Raw genomic sequence first — 26,995 nt, 5'->3', positions numbered from 1 at the left:
TTTTGTTTCTCCCAAGAACATGTACAGCATCTACTTAATTACTTCCTGGATGAAAGTAATAGTTGGAGATTTTCTTCCTCAATTTGGAAGGAAAACTTTTTGCTCCATGTAAACAATTCGAAAAGAACCCAGACATCTGAGGCATGTGTTGCTTCTACATGATCACAGCTGGGCCTTGCTGATGGTTTGATTGAATGGTGCACCTTGGATCTCCTCGGGAGGGAAAACTAATGCTGGCATGAGCAGCTGTGCATCTTTACAAGGTTGAAACATTCTCATTTTCTCTACTGGGAACGAACATTTTCAGACAAAATAAGAGACCACGGTGATCCAATAAAAAAAAATCAGTTTTCCAAATTGGGATGAAGTTATAAGATAACGTTTTAATCTTCTTTCTATAATAAGCTACTTTCTCATTTATAGACAATTTTTTGTTGACTGCATAGAAACCTAAGTTTTAAAACCTTACTGAAAAATCCCATATGTTTATTATTTCTTTGAACACCAGGCCGTGTTCAAGTCTCACACCACTGGGCTGCAAAGTTTAAAAATGTTTTGGCTTGTAAAATGTACTGATCTACTAAGAAATGTTGCCTTTATGTCTCATGAGAAACTTTTCATTGGAATAAGGAGAAACAGAAAAAACAAAGTTTAGAAATGAAAATAGTTTTAGAGATCATCTAGTTCAACTTCTAAAATAAGTTCAAATAATTTCTACTGATTTGGATGCTGAGAATGTTTTATCTCTGAGAGTACTTTGAACAAAACATTTTAATCTAAGTAATATAAATATAAATAAATATCACCTAGTGTGTTTTTTCACAAAAGAATTTTAGTCCATTTTATTTCATTTATTAACTTTCTATATACCACAATTAAAATATTTCCCTTTTTCCTAATTTTTTCATTAGTACAAATATTTTCTCAGATTAATAATCATAATTTGATTTATTAATCAGGTTTTTTTTAAAGAAAATACTTGTTTCTGTTCATCAGTTCTGATATGTTCTTTTGTAGCCATTAGCTTTACCAATTCCAATTCTTATGGGTCAAATAATAGTGTGTCTCTTAGCAAATGTTTTCTAGCATTTCTCTTTGCAAATATGAGAAATTCTCTGAGAAAGAGATAAGAAGAGATAGAGATGGAGAGGAGAGTGCGGCAGAGAAAGAATGGCGAGAGGAGAATGAGAACATGATGAGAATACAAGAACAAAAAGGAGTCAATTAGGTGGGGCACTGTGCACTGCTCACACCTGTGACCTTGTACTTTGGGAGGCTGAGGAGGGAGGATGGTTTGAGGTCAGGAGTTTCAGACCAGCCTGGAAAATAGTGAGACCCCACATCTACAGAAAATATAAAAAATAAAAAGAGTCAGATATCAACAAACAAACCAAAGAACCAGAAAATAATATTGGCAATACCATAGTTGGTGGCCTGACTCGAGCTCTTCCCCTGAATGCGTTTAGTTCTACTCATACAACAAAAGTGAGACTTGAGCTATCCTTTCCCTTCCAGAGAATATCTTCAGTCCCATTATCTGTTAATAGCATGGGCTATCCCCAGTTGTCTCTGCAAGTTTCTGGACCTGAAAGTAAGCAGGTATTTCACTTAGTTCCACATCTCTGCATCACCAAGGTCCATCTTGCATTTGAATATGGATTCATCTTATTACTATGTGTCTCCGTTTTAGCTATCATTGTTTATATTTGATTGAGAGAGAGATGGTGCTCTTACAGTGAACCTTCAAGCCATCCCAAGTATAAGACAAGCCAGAATCACATTTTAATGAATGAATGAACACAGATATACTGTGGGAGGTACTTCACTGTCATCATCTCAGCCACCTGGATATATTTCATTTTATCTGTGGAAACTGGAATTATTTAATGCTCTTTAACCACTGTTGTAACTTTGTTTCTTTTGTAATCACATTTATGTTTCTCTTTCAACATTTTGATTTAAATTAGTACTCTTTCTAAAAGTCTTGAGTGTCAATAAAGTATATTGTCTTGAGTGTCAATAAAGTAAAGAAATGGCTTTCTTAAGTATAACTATTTCAGTTAATCTACAATTCAGTAACATTGACTTAATACCTGCAAAACATCAAGCCCTTTAGTTGTTTATAAAGATTTGAGAAGCTTACACATTATTTTGCACTACACGTCACTTGCATATGCACTTTTTATTTGCTTGACAATACTATTCATTTTCTCATAGATGGATGATTTATACTGGCTTTCATTTTTACATTACCCATAGATCCTAGTCTGAGTGTCGATGTCACCCATGAGTTCCTGGGAATTGTGAATTCCACCCTTAGAGAATTATTCCTTTAATTAAAATGATCGACTCTGGAATTGCTCCCATGTGTTGGCTCATAACCCTAGGGTGTCCTTAAATATTATGTTGTCATCAATTATCTAAAACAAAGTCATTATAGCCTATCCAAATTATAAAAAGATGGATGAGCTTGCTTCAGAAAGAACAGAGAAGGCGGCTGCAGGTTGAGATGCTGGCCAATGTCTGTAACGTGTGATTCCCAGGATGTTAGGAAAGAAAGAGACTGAGATCCAAAATCATGGCAAATCTTGCAAAGGCTTTATTGCACATGATGCATTTCTAAAGCTTAAGCCCTTTTTACCTGGGTAGCACAGTAGAGTAGAGACAGCAAAAAATTGGAATCATATACCGAGGTTTGTATTTGGTAGTAGCTTTCATTCATCTAACTCAACGATGATCTATTTCGTACACACCATGGAGTTGGCACAATACAAGGCACTAGAGATACAATTAAAACTAAGCCACTGCTTTCATGGGGCTTAATTCAGTAACAATAAAAATAATTATTTAGTTACAATTGTGATAAATACTACACAGAAGAAGTAGAGTATACTATAAGCGCCTATCATAAGAAAGCCCAATCTAGGCTAGAAATAAAAGATAGGAGAGGTTTAAGGAAGTTTTTCTGAAAAAAAAAAAATGTAAACTGACACTTGAAAGAGTCAAAGATAAGTCAAGTCAAGGACAAGATGAAAGGCGCATAGAGCACTCTAGGAAGAAGACTAGCACGTGGAATTGCTCAGGCAGGTGTGGTTGGCACACCTGGAACACACAGGGTCTATGGGCCATGGCAACTGCTTATCTCTCTGGGTATAAATGTCCACTTCCATAAGGTGCTATGATTCTAGGACTGACAGGATGACATAAAATGTAGCTAATAATTGAGTACTATATATTTCAATATCATCGAGAATAATTTTAAATGTTCTCATCACAAAAAATTGTTAAATATCTAAGGTGATTGATATATTAGTAAGCTTGACTTAATCATTCCACATTATATTAAAAAATCATAACAGCACTTTGTACCCTATAAAGACATACAACTCAAATTTGTCAGTACATAATAAAAATAATTTTTAACAGCCTGAGCAAGAGTGAGACCTTATCTCTACTAAAAAAAAAAAAAAAAAAACAAAACTAGAAAAATTAGCCAGGCATTGTGGCCAAGTAACTGTAGTCCCAGCTACTTAGGAGGCTGAGGCAGGAGGATTGCTTTAGCTCAGGAGTTTGAGGTTACAGTAAGCTATGATGATGCCACTACACTCTAGCTGAGGCAACAGAGTGAGACTCTATCTAAAAAAAAAAAACTTAAAAATATGAATAAACTAATTATACAAAATACCTAACCCCTACATGTGTATGCGTGTGCACGCGCGAGCGCATAGACACGGAGAGATTGCAAAATACGATCACAGTTTTGAAATGTGAAACTGGATTTTATGCATATTGTAGAATCTTAGAACTAGAAAGGGCCTTAAAAAATCATCTTGGACAACACTTTATTTACAGATGAGGTCAATATGATCAGAGCTTGTTATTTACCCAAAATTACAAAGCTGCATAGAGACAAAGATAATAATGCATTTTTCATCTCAAATTCATTGTTCTTTCTCCTATACAGTGAGTTTTGAACTGAATTATTTGTTTATATCACATATTCCTCAAGATTATATTTTAGCTATTAAAAACTTGAACCCATGACCCATGTCTCCCTGATAGCAAAATCCATGTTCTATATACCAAATCATAGTGATATTCAATAGATGAAGGAATCAAATTATACAAATGAATGAGTAAATAAAGTGCAAATATGTGGAATCAACCCACGTACCCATCAGTTCATAAGTAGATTAACAAAATGTGGTATATGTACACTATGGTATACCACTCAGCCATGAAGAATGATGAATTAAGTTCTTTTGCAACAATTCAGATGGAACTGGAGATCATTATCTTAAGTGAAGTATCTAAAGAACAGAAAAACAAACACCACATGTCCTCACTGTTAAATCGGAACTAACTGATGAGCACACATATGCACAAAGGGAAGTAAAACTCAGTGGAAATCAAGCAAGTGGGAGGAGAGAGAAGGGGATGAGCAAAAACTTATCTAACAGGTATAATGAAGACTATCTGGGTGATAGCACATTTATAACCCTGTCCGAAGCATAACAAAAGCAATCCATGTAACCAAAAACATTTGTACCCCCATAACATCTCGAAATAATAAAAAAATAATGAGTGAATAAATGTACAAAGCTGCACAAGCAATATCATGAATTAGGCAATGTTTTTACAAAGCACACAATAATGGTTTGGGGAAGAACACCTTTATAATTTAGGATTTTTGTCTTGTTTTATTTTAAAAACAGGAGCCAAGTCTGGTTATATAAGACAAAAAGATATATCATAAGAACCTAAAATTTTGGGGAGGCTAGGAAAATAAGGAACTAGGGATTCCAGAACTTGGCAGCAAGAGTAATTGAGCCAGGGTTTTACTTCTGCCTCCATTACTGACTCCATGGCAATAGAGAATATATTCCAGCCATCAATCTGTCTCTGTGGTGCTTGCTCTAGATTCAAAGAGCTTGACGGAAATGTCTAATTGCCTAAGCAAGAGTCAAATTCTCCTGCCTGGGGGTGGAGAGACAAAAGAACACCCACTTTCAATTTCTACTGAGGGAAGTAAGACACCATGTGCCACTAATATTGCAAGCAATGGGGAGTTTCTGTAAAATAGGAAGAGATATTGGATGTTTGATAACCAAAAAAAAATAGAATATCTCATTACAGCACTTCTTCTCAATACTGATGAAAACAGGAAGTAAAAACATGTTTAAGTCAATTAATACCTTAATTGTGCCTTAGAAGAGTGTTCAGTGACACTATGAGAAAGAAAGTTAATTCTAAACAATGCTTAAAGCAAGAGAAGAAATAAGTTAACATCAGTAAAAGTTGTGGTTCTAAAGCTATATCAAAAATGAAAGCAAAGGATTAATGACAATTGGCCCTCAGCATCCATGGATTCCACATCCACAGATTCAACCAACTGTGGATCAAAAATACTCTCCCCAAAACAATAAAATAATAATACAACAATAAAAATACAGATAAAAATATGGTATAAAAACTACATGGCATTTACATTGTATCAGGTATAAGTATATCTAGTGATGATTTAAAGTATGGAAGGATGTGAGATGTGCATAAGTTATGTGCAAATACTACGCCTTTTTACATAAGGGACTTGAGCATCTGTGGATGGTAGAGCTGATGAGTATGTTTAACCTACAGGTGAACATGTACACATAAGAGAAAATAATCAGGAAAGGATTAGAGGAGTGGGGGATATGAAAAGGATTCCAAACAAACTAATGCTTTTGGTTACTATCCTTTCATGAACTTTACCCTACTTGTCAACTCTGGATGGCCATACCCAACCCCTGCCAAATTTCAGGACACAGATCCAAAGTCTCTACAGCTGATGGAAATGCTTCTTACTTGCACTTGACATACAAAGCTTCCTCTCTATTTGATTACCGTTAAGGTAAACTGTAAAGTCCATATGCTGAAACACCAGTAGAAAAGGCATAAAATGAATGAGATGAGAGTAGGTGTTCCTTTGCCTCTCCACTCCCAGGAAGGAGAATTTGACTCTTTCTTAGGCAATGAGACATTTCCATCAAGCTCTTTGAATCTAGAGCAAGCACCACAAAGATAGATTAATGGCTGCAATACATTCTCTATTGCCATGGAGTCAGCAATGGAGGCAGAAGTAAAACCCTGGCTCAATTACTCTTGCTGCCAAGCTCTGGAATCCCTAGTTCCTTATTTTCCAAGCCTCCCCAAAATTTTAGGTTCTTATGATAAATCTTTTTGTCTTATATAACCAGACTTGGATCCTGTTTTTAAAATAAAACAAAACAATTTGGTTTTTCATTATTTGTAAACCAAATGAAAATAGAAACACAACATGCCAATATTTAGAGGAAATAAAGTAGAGTTTAGAGGAAAAATAGCTTTAAGTACTTTCATACAAACGGAAGAAATATCTGAAATCAATATTTATAATCATGAGCTCTACCTCGTGAAGCTTGAATAAAGAATGGTAAATCAAACCCAAAGTGGAGTAAGGAAAGAAACAATAAAAATCAGTGTGAAAAATCATAAAACAAAAATATTAGACAAAATCAATGAAATCAAAATGTTTGTCTTTTGAAGATACAAAAAAAGGTAACTCTTTAGTTACATTGGCAAAGGAAAAAAAGAGAGAAGACACACATTACTAAAATCAAGAATGAAAAGGGGATATTACTACAGACCATACAGAAATTGAAATATTTAAGGTAATAAAGGAGCAACTTTTGCCAAAAAATTAGACAATTTAGATGAAGTGAATAAACTTGCAAATTTGTCCTCTGATCTTTTCCTGATGCTCCCTTTACCTTTCCCAATTTTGCTTTGTAGTCTTTCACGCTAATAAATCTTATCTGTGAGCACAAGTATATATTGATTCTGTTGAGTCCTCCTAGAGAACTATCAAACATAAGGGTGGTCTTGGGGATCCCTGAAAATACTATCCATGTATTTGGTGTGGGTTTACAAGGCTTTTAATTACCTTCCATTGTGGATAATTTAATAAAAATAAAATAATTTTTCATAAAATAAATAAAATTTAAAGTTCATGATTCATATAATTAAATTACATGGTAAAAATTATATTCATTTACATAGTCACAAGTAATTTAAAATTACAGATATTCCCTGGAATTGAAAAAAAATACTAATTTGATAAATGAAAAATAGTACCTTACTATTGGTGACTCACAATCTTTTCTTATGAGAATTTCTCCAAGTAGTTATTTTTAAGAATTATTGATAGGATGACATATTTTTTCTAAATTGATGAAACTATTGGAAATCTAGGGTAATTGTTCTTTAATATAGTTATAAGAGAGTATTATTCTAAGTATTCTTAGTAACCCAGATAACTTTCTCTGATAGCCATGGTCTGGTGTGATCTGGAAAAATGTAGTTTGCCCTTAGTGGACATTAACAACACCCTTCCTGTGCATGTATGAGTTTATATAATGATAGACACTTTGGAGGAAGTTGTTTCATCATTTATTTACTCCCTCTCTGAAATAAAAATTATTTCCTTTCCCTATTTTTCAGGCTTTTTTACTTCCATCCCTTTTAGGATCCAAAAGCTATATCAAAGGTTTTGGTTTCCAATCATATAAAGATAGATCTTTTTTACTTTGAAATTTGGAGCACACAAATTTATTTATTTTAAACCAAGAGAAGATGAATTATTTTTCTTCTCAACACCATATTGGTTACACCTTCTTCATGATATGGCAGACAGACATGGAGAATGTGTCTTAATTATCCCTATTTTCTGATATGAATGGCCTTATGCAATCTAGTTCCCTCAAGTTACTGGTTTATAATCAAGAGAATATAGTAACCACTTCAACGATGAGGTTGGAAAAGAGTGTGAATTCCATTTTGCCAGCGGGCTCTCTTCCTCTTGCTTTCCTGGCTTGCTCACTTTGGTGAAGCCAACAGCTGTCTTAGAGAAGCCATATGGCAGGGAACCAGGGATGTCTTCAGGCCAACTGCCAATGAAGACTTAAGGCCCTAAGTCTAATACTTGACAAGGAACTAAAATACTGCCAACTGCAAGGGTACCTTGGAAGTGGATACTTCCCCAGGCAAACCTTCAGATGACAGTGTACATTCAATATCGTGGTTGCAGCCTCATAAGAACCTGTGAAGCAGAGGTCCTAGCTAAGCTTTACCTGAATTCCTGACCCACAGAAAAACTCTGAGATAATAAATGAGTGCTAAGCTATTGAGCTTTGAGGTAATTTGTCACATAGCAAAGAGATAACAAAGACATAGGACTCTCTTTTTATCACAAACGTTTCTCTCCCAGTGTCCCTTGGGGTCTGTTTCCTGCAGTATGTCTTCAGATACCTCTCCCTTCCACTTTACCCTTCTTCCTGGTATACTCCTGTTTATGCTTGATTTGTACTTTTGAAGTAAATACTAAAGGCTGATTTCCCAGGCAACAGAAAATAAGCACATGTAGAGGCTTGTTCTGATTAAACCATAATGCCTGATTTTCCTGCATATTTCTACCATTCCCAGCTTGTCAAGAGAGCAATTAAGTATTACCGGATCACAGTATTATATAGTATATTGATTGACTTAATAACTCTTATCTATTGCTTTCCAAATGAGATTCTTTCTGTTTTAACTTTTTAAATTTGTCTATCTGAATAGCTTTCTCATCTGTACAGATATTCCCATTAATTCCTATTTCCTTCTACATGATACCAAAACTGAAACTGATGTAATTGTATGATATAACAAAAATTTTGAGATATGTTTTCATGAAGAAAAAGGAAAGTTATATATTTTGAAATAAAATTTGTATTCCTTTTCACCCGCTTCTGTCATTTCTTTAAATATCAAATAAAGACATATACACAACACAGGCCTAGCTTGTTACTGTCCTACGTCCTTCTGAGGTTGACTGTAGAGATTAGTCTCTCTCATCATATGATTATAATCTACTTTCTGTTTTGTAAACCTGTAAAATCGTTTAGAATATTGTTTTTAATGTTACACTCTAAGAAGTATTTCAAAAAATAAGTTTGCCCAGCTTCCAGTGATTCTTTAGAATGCAAAGGTCTGAAACACTGTTTCTTATACTCTGAGTGGTGTAGAATTGTCTTATTTTTGTTTTTAAATCTGCCACCAACCTTTGCTTTCTAAAAGTCAATAAAATAAATTACTGGAAGAACGAGCTATTTAAAAAGACAAAAATCTAAGGCCATTTTTTTTTATTATAAGAATCAACACATTTCATCTAATTGTTATGAATATTTCTAAACACTTCCCATTCCCATGCTTAGCAGAGACTGGAAGCAAATGGTTAAGGGAATGACACAAGGCCACAGACCAAATTTTGAGTAGTTCTGATCTACAATACTACTCTAGTTTTGAGGACAGAGTCATTTAGTGCAGTGCCCTAAGAATGGTCATTTGATCTCCATTGGCCGTCTGTGCTTATGGTACATAAAGGCAGAGATGGTCAAATACGTGACGTGATATCAAAAGCAGAGAAGGGATTACTCTGTCCTCACTCCAATACTCCCTAACTTGAATAGTAAGGAGTTTCCTCCTTTCTTACTTTAGGAATTTGCTCTTCTCAAACAGTGAAAATGTAAATGAAACTTGAGCGTGGTTGAAGGATTTGAAAGAACATCTCGCCTGGGGAGGAAGTGGAGTTCCATGCTGCCCTGAGTGGGAAGGTGGTGATGTAGGAAGGCGGGGAAGAAGATGGAGAGTAAACTAATCATATCCAAGAACCAGAGGGGGGAAAAAATGATTATTTCCTAAAGAGGTTTGCTTGGGGTGGTGATATAATAAATTCTGAATTTCCTTGACTTGGTAATGAGATTCATTAGCAGATTTTATCACATCTGCCCTTAGCTTTGCATGAGGCTTATCAAGGTAATAAGATGCTGTTGCCTTGTGAGTGAACTTTATGCCCTTTTACCCAGTTTGGCAGCAGTTACACAGTATCTTCTACTGAATTTGTTTAGTAACGACTTTCTTCACAACTTGCAAGTATACTTTCCTAATTGCTAGATGATAGCAGATCAATAAAATAAAAAGAGTGGTAGGTTTGTTCCAGGTGGGAACCCGAATGTTATCATGAAGCGTGTAAAACAAAAGCCGCAGGACTCTGGGGAGTCCAAGGTTAATAAATCTAACTTCGACCACAGGCTGCAGCAAGTACGATGGCCACATTCCTGTCCCCCTGACAAGGAAGAAGTTTATCCTTCCCTCTCTCTCCTGATAAGGATCCAAGCTACCCAGTCCCCATCTCCGCAAGTGTTGCTCACTTCCCCAGGAAAACCCTCTTATAAAACCCAAACCTGTCTCCTCCCTCGGGTTGGACACTTTTTCGCCTCCACCGTCTGCACCCAGATAGATGCTCAAAATAAAACAGCTTTTTTGCTACACATGAGGCTTCGTGTGCCTGTCTTTCTGCTCAGGACCTAGCAAAGAGGATGAAATTTTGGAAGGCTTACAAATCAAATGGAAATGAGAAAATTCTGTATGGATGTAATTTATTTTTCACCACTACCTCGTGTGCTTTTTGGATACCATCAGTTCCCAATGCATTTCTGAACGGTGTCTTTGTGGTATCTAAATTTTAACCAGGTAAGAGGGGAGCTAATGGTTTCCTTTGTCAATTCTAGAATTGGGCTATAATACAAAGATAAATTCAGGTGTGGGTGGGTAAAAATCTGTAAATCACACAGAAACAAATGCTTGCTTTGATATGGAAGCTATTGCGATGGGGTTTTCCTCTGAAGCCTAGTTCTCTGTCTATGAAAACTTCTTGGTGAACATGACAGGCTAGTTCTCCCGAGTAGCTTTGTGGCATGCTCTCAGAAGGTCGCTGCAAGTTGTGTTCTGTGATTCAATGAGCAAACACTTGAGTGAGATAAAAAAAAAAATGAAAAGAATGACCTCGCCTTAGTATGGAATCAGGTGATGCCACTGCCCATTGACATCAAGAAATTCAGGGGAAGGGGCTGCCAGGGCCGCGCCAAGATGGCGGCGGCCGCGGCCGCAGCAGCGACGGTTGGCGGCGGCCGGTGAGGCGGGCGGGGCCGGCGGCGAGGAGGCGGGGTCCCGGGCGAGCCGCCCTGGGAGGCGGGGGCCGTTTCCATAGCGGCGGCAGGAGGTGTCGCGCCGGGGAACTTCCTGGTTCCCGGGCTCGGCTTCGCCGGGATCCTCTTGGAAGGGAAACAATGGGGCGGAGGGCACTGCGGTAGCCGCCACCACAGCCGCCGCCACCGCCACCGCCGCCGCCGGAACGCTCGCCCGCCCTGCCCGCTGCCCACAGCCGCCGCCGCAGCCGGGACCGTCCGGAGGACATGTATTCCTCTGAGAAAACTTGGACAGCAGATTTTGGTTTAATACCTGATTGGGACAACTTACAGAGACATTTCCAGTCATGAATTCAGAACAGGATGTAGCACTGAAACTAGCTCAGGAGCGAGCTGAAATAGTTGCTAAATATGACAGAAGTCTTACTCTGTTGTCCTGGGTAGAGTGCAGTGATGTCTTCATAGCTCACTGCAGCCACAAACTCCTGGGCTCAAGTGATCCTCCTGCCTCAGCCTCCCGAGTAGCTGGGACTGCAGGGACGAGAAGGTGCAGAGATTGAACCCTGGGAAGATGCTGATTACCTTGTTTACAAAGTCACGGATAGATTTGGCTTTTTACATGAGGAGGAGCTCCCATATCATAATGCAGCTATGGAACGGCAAAAGTACCTGGAAATTGAAAGAACTACCAAATGGCTGAAAATGTTAAAAGGATGGGAAAAATACAAGAAAACCGAAAAGTTTCATAGAAGAATTTACAAAGGAATCCCACTCCAGCTCAGAGGTGAAGTCTGGGCACTCCTTCTTGAGATCCCTAAAATGAAAGAAGAAACAAGAGACCTTTATAGTAAATTAAAACACAGAGCACGGGGTTGTTCACCTGATATCAGACAAATAGACCTTGATGTCAACCGCACATTTAGGGACCATATCATGTTTAGAGACCGATATGGTGTTAAGCAGCAATCCTTATTCCATGTTCTTGCTGCATATTCTATTTATAACACGGAAGTCGGGTATTGTCAGGGCATGAGCCAGATCACAGCCTTGCTCCTCATGTATATGAACGAGGAAGATGCCTTCTGGGCGCTAGTCAAACTCTTCTCAGGTCCCAAACATGCCATGCATGGCTTTTTTGTCCAAGGTTTTCCTAAACTCTTGAGGTTTCAAGAACATCATGAAAAAATACTGAATAAATTTCTGTCCAAGCTTAAGCAACACTTGGATTCTCAAGAAATCTACACAAGTTTTTACACAATGAAATGGTTTTTTCAGTGACAGAGATAGAGCAGAGAAACAAGAGAAAAGACCAAAGCCTGCAAGAGCTGTGGGATTATGTGAAAAAACCTAACGTGAGGGTCATAGGGTTAGCCGAAGGGGATGAAGACAACACTCAGGGGCTGGACAAGCTTTTTTTTTTTTTTTTTTTTTTTTTTTTTTTTTTTATTTTGGCATATTATGGGGGTACAGATTTTAAGGTTTCAATAAATGCCCATTCCCCCCCTCCCCCCAAAAGTCTGAGTCTCCATCATGACCATCCCCCAGATGGTGCACATCTCACTCACTATGTATGTATATACCCGCCCCCCTCCCCCCTCCCACCTGCCCAATACCCTATTACTGTAGCACCTATGTGTCTACTTAGGTGCTACTCAGTTAATACCAGTTTGCTGGAGAATATATCTGGTGCTTGTTTTTCCATTCTTGGGATACTTCACTTAGTAGTATGGGTTCCAGCTCTAACCAGGAAAATATAAGGTGTGCTATATCACCATTGTTTCTTAGAGCTGAATAGTACTCCATGGTGTACATATACCACATTTTATTAATCCATTCTTCGATTGATGGGCACTTGGGCTGTTTCCACAGCCTTGCAATTATGAATTGTGCTGCTATAAACATTCGAGTGCAGGTGTCTTTTTTGTAGAGTGTCACTGGATCATTTGGGTAGATGCCCAGCAATGGGATTGCTGGATCAAATGGTAGATTCACTTGTATCGCTTTAAGGTATCTCCATATTGCTTTCCACAGAGGTTGAACTAGTTTGCAGTCCCACCAGCAGTGTAGGAGTGTTCCTCTCTCTCCGCAACCACGCCAGCATTTATTGTTTGGAGATTTTTTGATAAAGGCCATTCTCACTGGGGTTAAGTGATATCTCATTGTGGTTTTGATTTGCATTTCCCTGATGATTAGAGATGTTGAGCATTTCTTCATATGTTTGTTGGCCATTCTTCTGTCTTCTTTAGAAAAATTTCTGTTCAAGTCCTTTGCCCACTTTTTAATGGGGTTATTTGATTTTTTCTTCCTAATTTTCGTGAGTTCTAAGTATATTCTAGTTATCAGTCCCTTATCGGATGCATAGGATGCAAAAATTTTCTCCCATTCTGTAGGCTGTCTGTTTACTTTCATGACTATTTCTTTGGCTGTGCAGAAGCTTTGTAGTTTGATCATGTCCCATTTATTTATTTTTGTTGCTGCTGTGATTGCCTTTGGGGACTTCTTCCTAAACTCTTTGCCCAGGCCGATGTCTAGGAGAGTGTTTCCAACTTTTTCCTCTAGAGTTCTAATAGTTTCATATCTTAGGTTTAAGTCTGTTATCCAGCGTGAGTTGGTTTTTGTGAGAGGTGAAAGGTGTGGGTCCTGTTTTAGCCTTCTACAGGTGGCTATCCAGTTTTCCCAGCACCATTTATTGAAGAGGGATTCTTTTCCCCAGCGTATGTTTTTGTCTGCTTTGTCAAAGATGAGATGGCTATATGAGGATGGTTTTATATCAGGATTCTCACATCTGTTCCACTGGTCAATATTCCTGTTTTTGTGCCAATACCATATTGTTTTAATTACTACAGCTTTGTAGTATAGTTTGATATCTGGCATATTAATGCCTCCCATTTTGTTTTTGTTGCCTAGAATTGCTCTTGATATTCGGGGTCTTCTTTGGTTCCATACGAAGCGTAAAATTATTTTTTCTATATCTGTGAAGAATGCTGATGGGATTTTAATAGGTATTGCATTGAATCTGTAGATCAGTTTGGGTAGTATAGACATTTTGATGATATTGAGTCTGCCGATCCACGAGCATGGTATGGATTTCCATCTGTTTACATCCTCTGCTATTTCCTTCCTCAGTGTTTCATAGTTCTCCCTGTAGAGGTCTTTTACCTCTTTGGTTAAATATATTCCTAGGTACTTTAATTTCTTTGTTGCTATTGTGAAGGGAATTGAGTCTTTGATTTGGTTCTCAATTAGATTGTTGTTGGCGTATATGAATGCCTCTGATTTCTGTGTATTGATTTTGTATCCTGAGACTTTACTAAATTCATTGATCAGTTCCAGGAGTTTCTTGGTTGAATCCTTGGGGTTTTCTAGATACAATATCATATCATCAGCAAACAGTGAAAGTTTGATCTCTTCTGCCCCTATTTGGATACCTTTGATTCCATTTTCTTGTCTGATTGCTGTAGCCAAGACTTCCAGCACTATGTTGAACAGAAGTGGAGATAGTGGGCAGCCTTGTCTGGTTCCAGTTCTAAGTGGGAATGATTTCAATCTTTCCCCATTCAGTATGATGTTGGCTATGGGTCTGTCATATATGGCTTGTATCATTTTTAGGTATGTCCCTTCTATGCCTATTTTCTTAAGTGTTCGTATCATGAAAGGGTGTTGAATTTTGTCAAAAGCTTTTTCTGCATCTATTGAAAGGATCATGTGATCTTTGTTTTTGCTTCTGTTTATGTGGTGAATTGCATTTATAGATTTGCGTATGTTGAACCATCCCTGCATCCCTGGGATGAAGCCCACTTGGTCGTGGTGGATTATTTTTTTGATAAGTGTCTGTATTCGGTTAGCTAAGATTTTGTTGAAAATTTTTGCATCTATATTCATTAGGGATATTGGTCTGTAGTTTTCTTTTTTTGTTGCATCCTTTCCTGGTTTTGGTATCAGAGTAATATTCGCTTCATAAAAGGTGTCGGGGAGGTTTCCGTTCTTCTCGATGTTGTGGAATAGTTTCTGCAAGATAGGTACTAGTTCTTCTTTGTAAGTATGGTAAAATTCAGGTGTGAAGCCATCTGGACCGGGACTTTTCTTTTTAGGGAGATTTTTAATTGCTGTTTCTATTTCAGCTGTTGAGATTGGTCTGTTCAGGGAATCTGTTTCTTCCTGGTTGAGCCTAGGGAGGCTGTGTGTTTCTAGAAATTTGTCCATTTCCTCCACATTTTCCAGTTTGTGTGCATAAAGATTTTTGTAGTATTCATAAATTGTATCTTGTATCTCTTTGGGATCAGTTGTGATATCTCCTTTTTTATTCCTGATGGAGCTTATTAGAGATTTCTCTTTTCTGCTTTTCGTTAGCTTAGCCAACGGCGTGTCAATCTTGTTTATTTTTTCAAAGAACCAACTTTTTGTTTTATTAATCTCCTGAATAGCTTTCCTGTTTTCAATTTCGTTTAGTTCTGATTTGATCTTGTTGATTTCACTTCTTCTGCTGGGTTTGGGGTTGGTCTGTTCTTCTTTTTCCAGCTCTTTGAGTCGTTTCATTAGATTGTCTATTTGTGATCTTCTTGCCTTTTGGTTATAGGCATTTATGGAGATAAACTTTCCTCTCAGAACTGCTTTAGCTGTGTCCCAGAGGAGTTGATAACTTGTCTCTCCATTGTCGTTTTCTTCATAGAAGTTTTTTATTTCCGTCTTGATTTCTTCATTTACGAAGTAATCATTTAGTAGGAGGTTGTTTAATTTCCACGTTTTTGTGTAGAAATGTGAGTTTCTGTTAGGGTTGATTTCTAGTTTTATTCCACTGTGATCTGAGAAGGTACATGGTATGATTTCTATTTTTTTAAATTTCTTGAGATTTTCTTTGTGTCCTAGGATATGGTCAATCTTAGAGAATGTCCCGTGAGCTGATGAGAAGAACGTATATTCAGTGGATTTTGGGTAGAATGTTCTGTAGATGTCTGTCAGACCCAATTGTTCTAGAGTTTTGTTTAAGTCCATTATTTCTTTATTAATTTTCTGTTTGGAGGATCTGTCTCGTGCCGTCAGTGGGGTGTTGAAATCCCCGGCGATTATGGAGTTGCTATTAATCCATTTGCTTAGATCCAGTAAGGTTTGCTTTATGAATCTGGGTGCACCTAAGTTGGGTGCATATATATTTAAAATTGTTATCTCTTCTTGTTGGACTGTGCCCTTCACCATTATATAATGACCCTCTTTGTCTTTTACTACTTTTGTTGGCTTAAAAACTAAATCGTCTGAAATTAGAACTGCCACACCAGCCTTCTTTTGGCTTCTGTTTGCTTGGAATATTGATCTCCACCCTTTTATTTTTAGTCTATGTGCATCCTTGCAGGTTAAATGTGTTTCCTGAAGACAGCATATACTTGGCCTGTATTTTCTTATCCATTCAGCCAGCCTATGTCTCTTGAGTGGAGAGTTTAAGCCATTCACATTTATTGAGAGAACTGATAGGTAAGGTAGATTACTGATCATTCTGTTGGGTTGGATGTTGTTGCTATGATTTGTGTCTTGAGCCATTGTAATATCTGGCCTTTAATATCTTTGGGTTTTGGTTGTTTTTATATCCGTGGATTATTATTATGATGTTCCGTGCATAACGCTGTTTTAAGTACTTCTTGTAGGGCTGGTCTTGTCTTGGTGAATTCTCTGAGCCTTTGCTTGTCTGCGAATGTTTTTATTTCTCCTTCATATATGAAGCATAGTTTTGCAGGGAATAATATTCTAGGCTGGGCATTGTTTTGTTTCAAAAGAGTGAGAATGGGGCCCTAGTCTCTCCTTGCTTGTAAAGTCTCATTAGAGAAGTCTGATGTTATTCGAATTGGCTTTCCCTTGTATGTCACTTGCTTCTTTTGTCTTACAGCTCTTAGAAGGGCCTCTTTAGTTGATACTTTGGTCAGTCTGATGACTGCATGACGTGACGTCTTCCTGTTTGCATTGAATCTCCCAGGGGTCCTCTGGGCTTCTTGAACTTGTATATCGAGATTTTGAGCAAGACCTGGGAAATTTTCCTCTATTATATCTTCAAAAAGCTTGTCCAGCCCTTGAGTGTTGTCTTCCTCCCCTTCGGCTAAACCTATGACCCTCACGTTAGGTTTTTTCACATAATCCCACAGCTCTTGTAGACTTTGATCTTTTCTCTTGTTTCTCTGCTGTATTTCTGTGACTGATTTATTTAATTGGAAGGTGTTATCTTCAAGCTCTGAGATTCTTTCTTCTGCTTGATCCACCCTGTTCTTGAGACTTTCCACAGTATTTTGTAGTTCTCTGAGTTGATTCTTCATCTCCAGGACTTCGGTTAAAGTTTTCTTCACTGTGTCAATCTCTTTGTTGAACCTTTGTTCCATTTCTTGGAGGTTTTTTGTGTTTTCTTGGTGTTGGTTATTGAGTTGTTGTTGCAGCTGGGTGAGTGTTCTTATGATCCACATACGAAATTCCTTTTCTGTCATATTGGTTGCCTGATTTTGGTCGGTGTCCGTTTCTAGGGGGCTGGTGCTCCTCCTTGGGGGTGTGTTTTCCGTTTGGTTCTTCATATTTCCTGAGTTCTTTCGCTGATTTCTTCCCATGTCGATCAGTTGTTGTTTCTTTCCTTAGGTTATTGTTTGGGTATTCACACACCTTGTTTAGTTTCTGAGGCGTTAGGTGGTGCCTGTGGGTGAAATTGGACCACTCCCTGTATATTGAGTCAGTGGGTGCCGTGGAAAGGCTGTGCAAGATGCCGTCCCTGTCAGTAGGTGGCGTTTGCTTGGAGGAACAGGCTATGGTGTTGATTTTGAGTCCTGTTATCAGCTCTCGTTCTGGGCGGAGCTGGGTTGGGTAAGCCTGCCCTCAGGCCGTTAGCAGGGGTCAAAGTTCTGTTCTCTGCTGTCAGGGCGGGGCTGGGATGGTCCCGCTCAGCCAGAAAGTCTGGGTGTGGGGGTGGGGCTGTCTGAGACCCACAGTCTGCAGCAGGCCTCGCTTCTTTCCACCCTCCCCAACTCCGCAGCTACTCCTGAGCCTCTGCCAGCAGGCCAGACCACAAGCCACCAGGCCTCCCCGGACTGTGATGCCGGCGGGGAGGTTCCCTGCACAGGAACGCCACCTGGGTTGGGCGCACGGCCTCCTCCTGGGACGCCGTTCCGCCCGATCCGCCCCTGGAGGCACACAGACCTCAGTGGGCTGTTCACGTATAATCCTTCTGTGCCCCAGGCAATGCTAGCCCTCGGTGCAGGGGATCTGGTCTGCAGGTCCGACCTCTGGGTCCCAGAGTTCAAACTGTATTCCCACCAGGGAGAGGGTTTCCGGTCCTAATTCACCCACAGGGAGCCCAAGCTGGGTCTATGTCTCTCAGCCTCTGAGTCGGCACCGTTTTCCTGGGAACAAGGTGCCAGCAGCACCTGGGAGGGCGGGCGGGGTCCCAAACGGGAAGGTCCCGTTCCCTGGAGGTGCCTCCGGCTGGTGGCTGTATTGTCTCTCTGGGCAGCCGCGGGTAGGGTCGGCGGAGGGGAGGAGGAGGCAATATGGCGCCTGCCGCGCGGCTCTCCGTGGACACAGAGGTGCCCGGAGGAAGTTGGGAACCTGGTGCCACGTCTGTTACAGGCTCACCATTGGCAGGCGGCGGCAGTCTCTGGGCTGATGTCCGCAGGTCTCTCCACCCGCTGGGGAGCCCACCAGCAGTCCCGAATGCAGGGGAGGGGAAACAGCAAATCCACCTACCCTTGCCGCTGGTCTCCGGGCTGCTCTGGTGGTCTCAGCCTCCAGTTCTCCTCCGCAGCCTCCTCCCGTGGAGTCTCCCGGGGTCTCAGGTACCCCTCCTTCCGGCCCTTGTCCGCTGTATGCTCGTCTTCTTGCTTCTTTTCTCTAGTTTCTGCTAGAATCGGTCTTTTCTGCAGAGACCCTCTGTCTGGCGGTGTTATTCGTCCGCCATCTTGCTCCGCCCCCTGGACAAGCTTTTTGAAGATATAATAGAAGAAAATTTCCCAGGCCTTGCTCAAAATCTCGATATACAAGTTCAAGAAGCCCAGAGGACCCCTGGGAGATTCAATGCAAACAGGAGGACGTCTCGTCATGCAGTCATCAGACTGACCAAAGTATCAACTAAAGAGGCCCTTCTAAAAGCTGTAAGACAAAAGAAGCAAGTAACATATAAAGGAAAGCCAATTCGAATAACATCAGACTTCTCTAATGAGACTCTACAAGCAAGGAGAGACTGGGGCCCCATTCTCACTCTTCTGAAACAAAACAATGCCCAGCCTAGAATCCTATTCCCTGCAAAACTAAGCTTCATATATGAAGGAGAAATAAAGACATTCCCAGACAAGCAAAGCCTCAGAGAATTCACCAAGACAAGACCAGCCCTACAAGAAGTTCTCAAAACAGTGTTACACATCGAACACCATAATAGAAACTCACGAATATAAAAAAAAAAAAAATAAACCAACACCCAATGATTAAAGGCCAGATATCTCTATGGCTCAACAGAGAAATCAAAGCAACAACATCCAACCCAAGAGAATGAACAGTAATCTACCTTACCTATCAGTTCTCTCAATAAATGTGAATGGCTTAAACTCTCCACTCAAGAGACATAGGCTGGCTGAATGGATAAGAAAATACAGGCCAAGTATATGCTGTCTTCAGGAAACACATCTAACCTGCAAGGATGCATATAGACTAAAAGTAAAAGGGTGGAGATCAGTATTCCAGGCAAGTGGAAGCCAAAAGAAGGCTGGTGTGGCTGTTCTAATTTCAGACGATTTAGTTTTTAAACCAACAAAAGTAGTGAAAGACAAAGAGGGTCATTACATAATGGTGAAGGGCACAGTTCAACAAGAAGAGATAACAATTTTAAATATATATGAACCCAACTTAGGTGCACCCAGTTTCATAAAGCAAACCTTACTGGATCTAAGCAAATGGATTAATACCAACTCCATAATCACTGGAGATTTCAATACCCCACTGACGGCTCAAGACAGATCCTCCAAACAGAAAATTAATAAAGAAATAATGGACTTAAACAAAACTCTAGAACAATTGGGTCTGACTGACATCTACAGGACATTCTACCCCAAATCCACTGAATACACGTTCTTCTCATCAGCTCACGGGACATTCTCTAAGATTGACCATATCCTAGGACACAAAGTAAATCTCAAGAAATTTAAAAAAATAGAAATCATACCATGTATCTTCTCAGATCACAATGGAATAAGGGTAGAAATCAACCCTAACAGAAACTCACATTTCTACAAAAAAACATGGAAATTAAACAACCTTCTATTAAATGATTACTTCATAAATGAAGAAATCAAGACAGAAATAAAAAAATTCTATGAAGAAAACGACAATGGAGAGACAAGTTATCAACTCCTCTGGGACACAGCTAAAGCTGTTCTGAGAGGAAAGTTTATCTCCATAAATGCCTATAACCAAAAGACAAGACGATCAAAAATAGATAATCTAATGAAACGACTCAAAGAGCTGGAAAAAGAAGAACAGACCAGCCCCAAACCCAGCAGAAGGAGTGAAATCAACAAGATCAAATCAGAACTAAATGAAATTGAAAACAGGAAAGCTATTCAGGAGATTAACAAAACAAAAAGTTGGTTCTTTGAAAAAATAAACAAAATTGACACGGCACTGGCTAAGCTAACGAAAAGCAGAAAAGAGAAATCTCTAATAAGCTCCATCAGGAATAAAAAAGGAGAAATCACAACCGATCCCAAAGAGATACAAGATATAATTTATGAGTACTATAAAGATATTTATTCACACAAACTGGAAAATGTGGAGGAAATGGACAAATTTCTAGAAACACACAGCCTCCCTAGGCTCAACCAGGAAGAAACAGATTCCCTGAACAGACCAATCTCAACAGCTGAAATAGAAACAGCAATTAAAAATCTCCCTAAAAAGAAAAGTCCCGGTCCAGATGGCTTCACACCCGAATTTTACCACACTTACAAAGAAGAACTAATACCTATCTTGCAGAAAGTATTCCACAACATCGAGGAGAATGGAAACCTCCCTGACACCTTTTATGAAGCGAATATTACTCTGATACCAAAACCAGGAAAGAATCCAACAAAAAAAGAAAACTACAGACCAATATCCCTAATGAATATAGATGCAAAAATTTTCAACAAAATCTTAGCTAACCGAATCCAGACGCTTATCAAAAAAATAATCCATCATGACCAAGTGGGCTTCATCCCAGGAATGCAGGGATGGTTCAACATACGCAAATCTATAAATGCAATTCACCACATAAACAGAAGCAAAAACAAAGACCACATGATTCTCTCAATAGATGCAGAAAAAGCTTTTTACAAAATTCAACACCCTTTCATGATACGAACACTCAAGAAAATAGGCATAGAAGGGACATATCTAAAAATGATACAAGCCATTTATGACAGACCCATAGCTAACATCATACTGAATGGGGAAAAACTGAAAGCATTCCCACTTAGAACCGGAACCAGACAAGGCTGCCCACTATCTCCACTTCTATTCAACATAGTATTGGAAGTCCTGGCTACAGCAATCATACAGGAAAGTGGAATTAAAGGTATCCAAATAGGGGCAGAAGAGATCAAACTTTCACTGTTTGCTGATGATATGATATTATATCTAGAAAACCCTAAAGATTCAACCAGGAAACTTCTGGAACTGATCAATGAATTTAGCAAAGTCTCAGGATACAAAATCAATACACAGAAATCAGAGGCATTCGTATATGCCAACAACAATCAAATTGAGAACCAAATTAAAGACTCAATACCCTTCACAATAGCAACAAAGAAATTAAAGTACCTAGGAGTATACTTAACCAAGGAGGTAAAAGACCTCTATAGGGAGAACTATGAAACACTGAGGAAGGAAATAGCAGAGGATGTAAACAGATGGAAATCCATTCCATGCTCGTGGATCAGCAGACTCAACATCATTAAAATGTCTATACTACCCAAACTGATCTACAGATTCAATGCAATACCTATTAAAATCCCATCAGCATTCTTCACAGATATAGAAAAAATAATTTTACACTTTGTATGGAACCAAAGAAGACCCCGAATATCAAGAGCAATTCTAGGCAACAAAAACAAATTGGGAGGTATTAATATGCCAGATATCAAACTATACTACAAAGCTGTAGTAATTAAAACAATTTGGTATTGGCACAAAAATAGGATTATTGACCAGTGGAACAGATGTGAGAATCCTGATATAAAACCATCCTCATATAGCCATCTAATCTTTGACAAAGTAGACAAAAACATACGCTGGGGAAAAGAATCCCTTTTCAATAAATGGTGCTGGGAAAACTGGATAGCCACTTGTAGAAGGTTAAAACAGGACCCACACCTTTCACCTCTCACAAAAATCAACTCACGCTGGATAACAGACTTAAATCTCAGGTATGAAACCATTAGAATTCTAGAGGAAAATGTTGGAAACACTCTCCTAGACATCGGCCTAGGCAAAGAGTTTATGAAGAAATCCCCAAAGGCAATCAAAGCAGCAACAAAAATAAATAAATGGGACATGATGAAACTACAAAGTTTCTGCACAGCCAAAGAAACAGTCATGAAAGTAAACAGACAACCTACAGAATGGGAGAAAATTTTTGCATCCTATGTATCCGATAAAGGACCGATAACTAGAATATACTTAGAACTCATGAAAATCAGCAAGAAAAAATCAAATAACCCTATTAAAAAGTGGGCAAAGGATTTGAACAGAAACTTTTCTAAAGAAGACAGAAGAATGGCCAACAAACATATGAAAAAATGCTCACCATCCCTAATCATCAGGGAAATGCAAATCAAAACTACAATGAGATATCACTTAACTCCAGTGAGAATGGCCTTTATCAAAAAGCCTCCAAATAACAAATGCTGGCATGGATGTGGAGAGAGAGGAACACTCCTACACTGCTGGTGGGACTGCAAACTAGTTCAACCTCTGTGGAAAGCATTATGGAGATACCTTAAAGCGATACAGGTGAATCTACCATTTGATCCAGCAATCCCATTGCTGGGCATCTACCCAAATGATCCAGTGACACTCTACAAAAAAGACACCTGCACTCGAATGTTTATAGCAGCACAATTCATAATTGCAAGGCTGTGGAAACAACCCAAGTGCCCATCAATCCAAGAATGGATTAATAAAATGTGGTATATGTATACCATGGAATACTATTCAGCTCTAAGAAACAACGGTGATATAGCACATCTTATACTTTCCTGGTTAGAGCTGGAACCCATACTACTAAGTGAAGTATCCCAAGAATGGAAAAACAAGCACCAGATATATTCTCCAGCAAACTGGTATTAACTGAGTAGCACCTAAGTGGACACACAGGTGCTACAGTAATAGGGTATTGGGGAGGTGGGAGGGGGGAGGGGGGCGGGTATATACATACATAATGAGTGAGATGTGCACCATCTGGGGGATGGTCATGATGGAGACTCAGACTTTTGGGGGGAGGGGGAGAAATGGGCATTTATTGAAACCTTAAAATCTGTACCCCCATAATATGCCAAAATAAAAAAAAAAAAAAAAAAAAAAAAGAAATTCAGTCTAGGATTTAGAAGTTTGAACTTCAAAAGACCAAAGAATAAACAAGTATATTGATGGAATTAAGCTAATATTTAATCTTGAAATCATGGTCCCTATCTTTTTCATTTAAATTTATTTTTATAAATATTTATTTAATGCATATTACGAATAAAGCCTGTTGGTAAAATGCATGTTATATTGGTTCTGTGCTGCCCATTCCCTTGTTGGAATCCTACCCAAAGATTAAAATGTAAGAGGGCAGGAATGTGCCTACCTTTAGAATAAGCCTTATAAAATGGATTTCCTTGAAGTGAAACCTAATGCAGTTTAAACACACAGTAAGCGCTTAGTAAAATGTACTGAATGAACATCTTAGTTTGTTGTAGCAGCTATAACAAATATCACTGTGAACTAAAATAAAATCTTAAGGCTCCCCATGGCTCCACCAGTTAACTGAATGGGCCCCCTCCTGGTCAAGGGAATACCCTAAAACTGAGTTTCTGGCCAAGAGAGGGAAGTCAGAAATGCCTCATCATGCCCCCTCCCCTCTTGGAGGCAATTTTTGCAACCCATTAACAAGCCTAAGGCTATGCAAGACAAGCCTACAGACCCTCAATTTACACAACAAATATATGTCTGGTGGCTTATCTCTGCAAACAGACTTCCTTATCTTAAAATGGTCCAAGCCCTTAGACAAAACTTCATTTTTTAACCAATTACAAGTCAGGGGTTTTAAACCCACCTATTACCTGTAATCCCCTGCTTTGAGATGGCCCACCTTTTCAGGCCAAACCAATGCATGCCTTCCATGTACTGATTTATAACTTTATCTGTAATCCCTGAAATGTATAAAACCAAACTTTAACCCAACCACAGGGAGTCTGTTTGTTTAGGACTTCTTGGGTGTGGCTCCAGGTCAAGGTTTTCAAGTTTGACTTAGAATAGCCTCTTTCAATTATATTTTACAGAGTTTGACTTCTTTTCCATTGACATCATAAACTGGGTGGCTTAAAAATAACAGAAATTTATTTTTCACAGTTCTGTAAGCTGGAAAGCCCAAGATCAAGGTGCTGGCAGATTCAGAGTCTAGTGAGGGCCCACTTTTTGATTCATAGATGGCATTTTCATACTATGTCCTCACATGGTGGAATGGGCTAGGCAGCTCTCTGGGGGCCTTTTTTATTATAAGGACACTAATCCCATTCATGATGGCTCCACCCCCATGACCTAGTCACTTCCTGAGGGCTCCAGCTCTTAATACTATATCATATTGATGGTCAGGATTTCAACATATGAATTTTGGCAGCATAGAAATGTTTAGACATTCAGACCACAGAAATCCATCCCTGACCACCTCCACCCCAAGTTCATGTCCTTCTAACATGCGAAAGTATATTCATTCAAACCCAATGGCTCCAACACTCTTAGCTCATTCCAGCATCAACTCAAAAGTCAAAAGTCAGTGTCTCACTTAAATATCATTTAAATCAAATGCCATGGTAGATAGGCACAGCACAGACATCCCATTCCAAAGAGAGAAACAGGAAAGAAGAAAGCAGTGACAGGTTCCAGTAAGTCCAAAACCATAAAGCTGGAAAACAACAAATATACAATAACTCAAAGCTATGTTTTCTAGAGATTATCTCTCCATAGAGAGCAGATTCTGTTTTTTAACAGGGAAAAATATTTCAACAAGTATTAATGTGATATTTTTCTCCTTAGCTTTCATGAGTACATGATTTTTATCCTCATTGACTCATACTGTCCATATGCCTGGACTTTTGGGAAGAAGAAGAAAAATTAGAAACTTTAATATTCAGAATCTTACATTCAAAAGTTGAATTTTACAGCAAGACAATGATGTTCAATCTAAGCTACTTTCTTAGCTTAGAGAAAAGCTTGTCTAAATTCTATTTTCAATTTTCCTTTTAAAGTATATTAATGGTCAGGCATGTCGGGCTGGATTATACATAAGGAAAGTTAAATAGGATGAAGAAAAAGGGAAAAGCTAGACTCATTTTCCCCAAGGTATTGGGAGAAGCAAAGGAAAGAGATGAGGAGAGTGAAAAAGCCAGATCAATGTCTAACCTAGAGAGGAAGTGACAGCTTTGATATCATGAATGGATGGAGAAAACATTTGCTTTGTCAGGCTAGAAAGAGGAGAATCCCTTTCCTCCCAACATAAAGGGTCACAATCAATACCCCTACAGAAAAATCCAGGTTAACAAGAAAATAATATAACAAATTAATTATGTGTACACATGTGCACAGAAGTCATGCAAAATGTGAAAACTCAAAGTAAGGGCCAAATGGTTGATGCTTAATACCGTCTTGGGGAGACGAAAGCGGGGGTTATAGAAATAAATGATTTTCAGGGAAAATAAATGCACCCTGTAGACAGAAATTAACTTGTAAATGATTCTGTTTGGGAAGGTGAGGGGCATACAGGCACGAGAACAAAGGTTGTGTTATTAAGCAGATAAAGTGCCCCAGGTAATCTCTTGGAATTCATCTCAGAAGAATCCATGAAAAGTCCATATAGACATGGTGAGGACTCTCTGTCTTTTCTCTCCACAAGTGGTTGATCTTTTCTGCTTATTTGATGAGATGCCTAGGGAAGAAGGTTTTAAGACAATTGCATTTCTTTGGAAAAGAATCTTTCTTAACCAAATAAGGAAATTTCAGAAAATCCCTCTCATTGCTCCAGGGGAAAAAGGGTCAGAGAGACTGGGAGTGGGGAAAGGTGAGAGAGAGAGATCTTGATTCTAAGGCTTATTCCTGAGGCCTTTCAGGTTTCAAAGCACTCAGCCTGCCAAAGCACCATATTTTGGAAAATCATTTTCTGCACCCCAATACTGTGCTACTTACTGAAAGCAGAACATCTCATAATCAGTCCTATTCCATCGATGATACTGGGCAGTGTGATCGAGCAGAAGGAGTTGCAACAGCTAAGTGTTCCTGGCCATTCTCAATTCCAGCCTACTATGAATGCTGCTTTGAGAGCCAGTGGCCTGCTGAGTAGCACTACCAGTGAAAGGGCAGGATGACCTCCCACCGGAGGCTGTGGGTAGACAGCCATGCCAGAGGACAAGATAGAGGGTAGACCAAGAGCAAGCACCAGTTGAAGCTGAGTTAAGGTGAAACCAACAAGGGAGCAATCCAAAATGATCGCTGAAGCCTAGACAGACCAGATTACGAATTAAACCCGCTGTGGATTTCCCCACCTATCTCAGTAAGGTGTGCAGCAACCAGAGAGATGCAAAAGGAACATCATTCTGGAGATCCAAGGATCAACACAAAGTCAGGGAAGCCCAACTTTCTACTTGCTGAAATATGTGGAGCCTATTTTACCATACACTTAGATTTCAGAGAAGAGTCCAGGAGATATGGCA

At 39.1% G+C, this 26,995-nt stretch overlaps 2 protein-coding genes across 2 annotated transcripts; one reads left to right on the top strand and one right to left on the bottom strand.

The window, feature by feature from the left end:
* Positions 1–10,951: 10,951 nt before the first annotated feature.
* On the bottom strand, positions 10,952–11,319 carry LOC142872316 (uncharacterized). Its single transcript, XM_076005391.1, has one exon. The coding sequence runs from the start codon at positions 11,309–11,311 to the stop codon at positions 10,952–10,954; it is 360 nt and encodes a 119-aa protein (XP_075861506.1). The 5' UTR covers positions 11,312–11,319.
* Positions 11,320–11,585: 266 nt separating this feature from the next.
* LOC142872315 (USP6 N-terminal-like protein) lies at positions 11,586–12,320 on the top strand. The gene has a single exon (XM_076005390.1). The coding sequence runs from the start codon at positions 11,694–11,696 to the stop codon at positions 12,318–12,320; it is 627 nt and encodes a 208-aa protein (XP_075861505.1). The 5' UTR covers positions 11,586–11,693.
* The last annotated feature ends 14,675 nt before the right edge of the window (positions 12,321–26,995 follow it).

This window comes from Microcebus murinus, chromosome 8, assembly GCF_040939455.1.
Source record: "Microcebus murinus isolate Inina chromosome 8, M.murinus_Inina_mat1.0, whole genome shotgun sequence".
Taxonomy (NCBI): Eukaryota; Metazoa; Chordata; class Mammalia; order Primates; family Cheirogaleidae; genus Microcebus; species Microcebus murinus.
The sequence above is the reverse complement of the archived record's forward strand: the minus strand, read 5'-3'. Positions and strand labels throughout refer to the sequence as shown.

What these genes read in the sequence shown, in the direction of transcription:
- LOC142872315 (XM_076005390.1), top strand. Translation starts at nt 11,694, where the DNA reads ATGGAACGGCAAAAGTACCTGGAAATTGAAAGAACTACCAAATGGCTG.
- LOC142872316 (XM_076005391.1), bottom strand. Translation starts at nt 11,311, where the DNA reads ATGTCCTCCGGACGGTCCCGGCTGCGGCGGCGGCTGTGGGCAGCGGGC.